Genomic DNA, 6,599 nt, shown 5'->3' with positions numbered 1-6,599 from the left:
ACAGAGGATTTATATGCCCTATATCCAGTTTTTCCTATTCTTAATATTTTATATTAGTACTAGGGGCCCAGTGCACATATTTGTGCACCTTGAAAGGAACTGTGGGCCTCTATGCTGCAGTGGGCACAGGGATGGGTCTTGGCCCATCCTCTGAGCCCTCACCCAGCCCCTCCCACCATGGCTCCCAGTCCTCTGTCTGCTAGCAGTCCCGCTCCTGCCACCCCTCCCACGTGTTGATGTGTGACAGCACCAGCCCTACTTGCATCTGCTGACAGCACGGAGTGATTGGGGCTGGTGTCAGCAGCAGATGCAAGTGGCGGCTGCTGCCCCGATTGCCCCTCAGGGGCAGGGGGAGGTGGAGAAGTCCTCAGGGGCGATATGGGCTGGCAGGCGCCACTTGCACCCGCTGATGGCACCGAGCCATCAGGACCGGTGCTGGGTGCCGGCAGCGGGTGCAAGCAGTGGCTCTGGCACTGGCTGCAGGTGAGAGCAGGGCTGGCAGCAGGTGCAAGTTCTGGGCAGGACTGTAGCATGCGGGAGCAAAAAATTTTCAGTAACCAACAGAGGCTTGCCCTAGTGACCGGCGCCCCACGTTGGTCTGGCACCCCTGCTCACCTGCTCACCATCCTGCTGCAGCCGACACCCACCATATTTCACACGCCCCTTGGTGGTCAGCGCATGTCATAGTGACTGGTTGTTCGGTTGTTTGGTTGTTCTGCTGTTCGGTCTATTTGCATATTAGGGTTTTTTATATATATATATATAGATGGTATATTTGCCACAATTAATGTACTGATATATTGTTAGTAACTAGAGTCCATAGTTTGTATTACAATTTCTTTGTGTTTTACCTATGTCTATTTTCTGTTCTAGGATCTTGTCCAGGATACCACATTACATTTAGTTCTTGTGTCTCCTTAGACTACTGTGGCTACAGAAGTTTCTCAGACTTTGTTTTCTGAAGAAAGCACTGAGTAATGATATACTTCATCTTTTTAGGAAGGCTAAGTGATTTTCCTGATGTCACTTAGCTAGTGAGTAGCGAGGCTGAAGACAGAATATAGGTCCTTTCCATCCAACCCTGATGCTACCCTATTTTGTCTTTTTTTAAACTCAAAGATAAAGCTAAGTTCATTAAATTAAATTTCTGATCAAGATGGTGGTATAGGTAAATGTGGTACTGAAATCCTCTGGCAACTACTAGTACATCAAAAATACAACTAGCCCCACTGGTGTTGCTCAGTGGTTGAGTGTTGACCCATGAACCAAGAGGTCACCAAATCAATTCCTGGGCAGGGCATATGCCCAGGGTTGCAGTCTCGATCCCCAGTATAGGACATGCAGGGGGCCGCTGATCAATGTTTTTCTCTCATAGATGTTTCTCTCTTTATATCCTTCTCCCTTCCCCTCTCTCTAAAATCAATAAAAAACTTTTAAAAAAATACAACTAAACTACAGAATAACCATCATGCCGAACCACCTGAAATCTAGATGAATGGAAGTTCTACAATTAATAATATAAAGAAAATGCCACATGAAGACTGGTAGGAGGGGCAGAAATGCTTAATGGATTGGTTCCACATCTAGGTATGCCAGATAAAAATCAGGAGGTCCCCCCAACCCCTGAGGAGCAAGGGGTTCCAGCCTTACACTAGGCTCCTCAGCCCAGGGTTACAGTGCAAGAAGACAAGTCCCCATAATTTCTAGCTGTGAGAATCAGCAGGGATTATGGCTGAATGAGACAGAAGGCTACTTGAGTCCCAGGCAGTTCCTCTTAAAGAGCCCATACATGATTTGCTCAAATATTCCTTCAGCACTCCAACCTCTCCCTCTGCCCTCTCCGCCCCTCAGCCCACAGGAGGGTGCCATATATGAGTCTCCATCAACCTGGCTCACACTGTTGTCCTCCCTGGTGATTCTCTGAGATCCTGCCCCACCCAACTTGTAGACCTATCTAAGGTATTTCCAGTGGTTTTCCCATAAAACTGGCCTCTCTTGCTTCATTATTCAGACTTTTCTAAAATCACCTAAATAAGCAGCATCTGGCATCTACATAGCCCTTGCCTCTTGCTAAGTAGGCGCAGGCCTGGCACTAGTGGCAGCCCACCATGGTGCACAGCTTGGCCGCCTCTGGGTACCTCCAAGCCCAGTAAAAGTAACAGCTGTCTGCAGATAACTCTGTAGCCTGTGTTGCATGACCCCCAGGCAGGGCACAGGTGATGGCTGACCTTGTACCTCTGAGGAGACCCCAGAGTTAGTGCGCCCACCCAGTGGACAGCTTCAGATCACAATCCTACCACCTCTACAAGGGACACACTCAAGGGGCAGACTGGGTGAGCATCAAAAGGCCCACTGAAGCAAGTCCAGCACAACAGCTCCTTTACTGTAGAGCAGCTGGTTCTTGCAGCCAATTGGCCTGTGGGTCAATCCCTCCCAATGACACCAACAGCAATAAAGACTCAATTACAACAGGACAGTGCATGCAGCCCACAGATGGGTACACCTGGAGTGCCCAGCTTGGGTGACTAGGGAGGCTGTGCACCTGGGCCTTACAGGATACCTAATGCACAAGGCCACTTTACCAAGTCTGGGAGATGTAGCAGCTCTACCTAATGCAGAGAAACAAACATAGGGAAGCAGTCAAAATGCAGAGACAAAGAAATAGGCCCCAAATGAAAAACAAAACAAAACAGGAAAAATCTGCAGAAAAAGAACTAAATGAGATAGACACAAGCAAATTACCAGATACAGAGTTGAAAACAATGGTTATAAGGATGTTCAAGGAACTTGGTGAGAACTTCAACAGCATGAAAGAAAAAGAGAAACTGTAAAAAGAACCAGTCAGAAATCAAGGATACACTAAAATGAAGAATAATTGACAGGGAATCAATAGTAGAATAGATGACGCCAAGCATCAAATCAACAATTTGCAATATTAGGAAGCAAAAAACATCCAGTCAGAAAAGCAAAAAGAAAAAAAAAGTTTGAAGATAGTGTAAGGAGCTTCTGGGACAAATTCAAGTGGGGGTACTGGAAGGAGGAGAGAGAGGGCAAGAAAAAAATGACAGAAACTTCCCTTACTTGGTGAAGAAAATAGGTATATAAGTCCAGGAAGCTCAGAGAATCCCAAATAAGGTGAACCCAAAGAGGCCCACACAAAAACACATCATAATTAAAATGCCAAAGATTAAAGACAAAGAGAGAATTTTAAATGCAGCAAGAGAAAAGCAGTTAGTTATCTACAATGGAGCACTCATATGACTATCAGCTGATTTCTCAACAGAAATTTTGCATGCCAGAGAGAGTGGTAAGAAATATTCAAAGTGATGAATAACAAGGACCTACAACCAAGATTACTCTACCAGCAAAGCTATCATTCAGAACGGAAGGTCAGATAAAGAGCTTCACAGACAAGAAAAAGGTAAAGGAGTTCATCACCACCAAACCTGGATTACATGAAATGTTTAAGCATATTCTAGAAGAAGGAGAAGAAGAAGAAGGAGGAGGAGGAAGAGGAGGAGGAGGAGGAGGAGGAGGAGGAAGAGGAGGAGGAGGAGAAGGAGGAGGAGGAGGAGGAGGAGGAGGAGGAGGAGGAGGAAGAGGAGGAGGAGGAGAAAATATGAACAGAAAATGGCAATACATACATAGCTATCAACAATTGAATCTAAAAATCAAAATAAATGAACAAGGAATCTAATGAATAAAATAAACTGATGAATAAAATAGAACCAGAGGCATGGAAACATGGAACAGACTGAGGAATCTCAGAGGGAAGGGAGGCAGGGAGGCAGGGAGGCAGGGAAGAGATTAACCAAAGAACTTATATGCATATATGCATTTCCTATGGACACAGACAATAGGGTGGTAAAGATCTGGGGCATGCTGGAACTGGGTGAAGGGGGTCAACGGGGGTGGGGGGGAGGAGGACACCTGTAATACTCTCACTTATAAAGATTAAAAAAATTAAATAAACATATCTACAGATATGAAAAATAGTGACTAAAGAAAAAAGATAAAGCTAAGTCTACTTTAATCTTCATGCTCCCCACATATCATTTGCCAATCCCTTCTCTGTTTCCCAGGGCAACCACTATATTGAGCTGATTTATATACTGCCAATCTATATTTTATATATAACATATAAATAATTAATTATATGTTTATATAATACGACCTATATATATAAAACCCTAAGCACCTGTTCTACTGGTTGACCATTTGACAGGTCTCTATGATGTGCACTGACCACCAGGGGGCAGATGCTCAATGCAGGAGCTGCCCCCGGTGGTCAGTGCGCTCCCTCAGCAGGAGTGCCACGCAGCTGACTGGCCTGAGCCAGACGACGTCTCACAGCTGGTGAGCGCAGCTCTAGCAGCGCCAGCCTCTCCTGCCTCCGTGCGCAGTGCTACCTAGACAGCAGGCACAGTGGGGCCAGATGAGCGGGAGCAGCGCAGCGCCCAGCCTGGGCTTCGGCTCCTCGTGGCCGCCTGCCACTTCACATACTACTATATCTTTCGGGTGATGACAGACTGCTGGTTTTGGCCCCGTCCCCCAAGGAGTCCCAGATTGAGTGAGGGTGCAAGGCAGGCTGAGGGACCCCACCATTGAACAAATCCGTGCACCGGGCCTCTAGTATCGTATATATTACATGAACATTAAGTATATAAATAATGGATTATGTACATACTCTCCAACTTGCATTTTTTCCTCAGCATCATATTTTAGAGGCGGTTGACCTAAATATACATAGAACTGCTTCAACTCCTTCATAGTGTTTCATGTTGATTGATTATTCCACATTATATTACTCTATTAATATATTCCCCTATTAATAGGCATTTAGATTCTATCCAATTTTATTTATTTATTTATTTATTTATTTATTTATTTATTTATACTTGGGCCTTTTATTACAAGCACTCTCTATTAACAGGAAGAGTAGAACGCATCAAACAGATTGCAAGGCGGTTCATCTTTCATCTTTGACTATACGCATTTCAAGTGATTTTGTAGAAAGTCCTATGCAGAAATAGGGAATCAGTTTTTCTGTAAACCTTTCACTGAAAGTATGCAAATGCAATCTATTTCTCAAATTATAAAATGAAACTTCTCCCAACTCATAGTCCAGAAAAATGCCTATCCGTTCCCAGTTGCCTGAATCCCATGTGACAGGTGTATTTGCCGAGAGATGAAACTGCCAGCAGCCATTTCTTGGGGACAGTGGCTTAGGAGGATTCCTGGGGAAAGATTCCTTACACACGCCTAAGGACCATGGCCCTGTGCCTCTCACTTCTACCTGCCAAAAATGCCTGCCAGCATCAAATCCCTCAGAACTCAAGACAGCTGGGTAAGAAGTGCGTCCGTGAAGATTATGAAGACCAAATGCTGTCCTATAGGTCACATTTTTTCTATCTCTTGAGATAATGAGACATGGATGGGCTGTTTCAGGATCCAGTGTCAAATCTACCTGAAATGAGTGGATCATTTTACGCAGGCCCAAATAATGTGGGGGGAGAGAGCAACTCTCCTCCTTTAATTCATATAAAAAGGTGGCCGGGGGCTCTAGGTTATCATACTTGTTTTGGATACTTTCAATACCAGTGAGAAAATCCATGTCTGTCTGCAAACACTTACTGATGATATCTCCAAGCAGACTGTTTAATGTGGTGCTGCAGTTTGATATTTGGTTTTTCTCTTCCATTAATTTTTCTTCAACATCTGTTGTTTCATTTAGCAAACTGATAAGCATTACACTCTGTTCCTTTTCCAAAAAATTTTTAAGTTGTTTAACTTCAGAATCCAATTCATCCTTTTCATTTTCTATCCTCTCTCTCACTTCAAAACATTTTGACACTTGCATTTCTGACCGATTTTCAGTATCTTTAATCTGCTCGCTCAAGGACTCGATATAGCTCTTGAGCTTCCTCCTGTGAGTAGCTGCAGCTTCTTCAACGGGCATCAGGGGGTGATCCCCGTGATCAGAGGAGACACTGCACTGGGCACACAACAGCTGCAGGTCCTTCTCACAGAACAGGGCCAGACCCTCACAGTGCTTCTTACACAGGGGTTCCTCTTGCCTTTTACTCTTTCCCCTTATGCCTGGAATCTGCTGAACAATCTCAGTCATGTGACATAATTGCGTGTTCCTCTTCAAGCTCCTGTCAGGGCAGTGGTGGAGGCAGACAGGACAGGGAAAGGTGCCCTGTAGATGGTCCAAGCGCTGGTGGATGCAGGAGGAACAGAAGTTGTGCCCACACTCAGTGGTCACTGGGTCTCCCAGGTAATCCAGGCAGATGGAACAGCTGGCCTTTTCCTGGAGTTTGGCCAGGGAAGCTGCAAAGGCCATTGTGCAGAGAGGGTATCTGTTCCCAGATAGTCTCTTCAGTCAGTGTGATCCTCCAGGAGTGAAGAAAAGTGAGAAGTTGAGGTCTGCTCAGGCCTCGCTCCCTGTGGAAGCCACTAGGAGTTTCCAAGAAGAGTTCCAGCCACCAGCTGTAGTCCAGTCTTCTTGTCGCCCTCTTCTGTATTTAACACCACTTTGCACAAGGGATTTAGAGTGCTCCTGGTCAAAAACCAAGCACAATCCAAGTCATATGTGG

General features: G+C 45.2%; 1 protein-coding gene across 1 annotated transcript; it reads right to left on the bottom strand.

The window, feature by feature from the left end:
- Window positions 1-4,969: 4,969 nt before the first annotated feature.
- LOC118650705 (putative tripartite motif-containing protein 75) lies at window positions 4,970-6,346 on the bottom strand. The gene has a single exon (XM_036299022.1). The coding sequence runs from the start codon at window positions 6,344-6,346 to the stop codon at window positions 4,970-4,972; it is 1,377 nt and encodes a 458-aa protein (XP_036154915.1).
- Window positions 6,347-6,599: the final 253 nt, after the last annotated feature.

Source organism: Myotis myotis, unplaced genomic scaffold (assembly GCF_014108235.1).
Source record: "Myotis myotis isolate mMyoMyo1 unplaced genomic scaffold, mMyoMyo1.p scaffold_m19_p_3, whole genome shotgun sequence".
NCBI lineage: Eukaryota > Metazoa > Chordata > Mammalia > Chiroptera > Vespertilionidae > Myotis > Myotis myotis.
The sequence above is the reverse complement of the archived record's forward strand: the minus strand, read 5'-3'. Positions and strand labels throughout refer to the sequence as shown.

What these genes read in the sequence shown, in the direction of transcription:
- LOC118650705 (XM_036299022.1), bottom strand. Translation starts at nt 6,346, where the DNA reads ATGGCCTTTGCAGCTTCCCTGGCCAAACTCCAGGAAAAGGCCAGCTGT.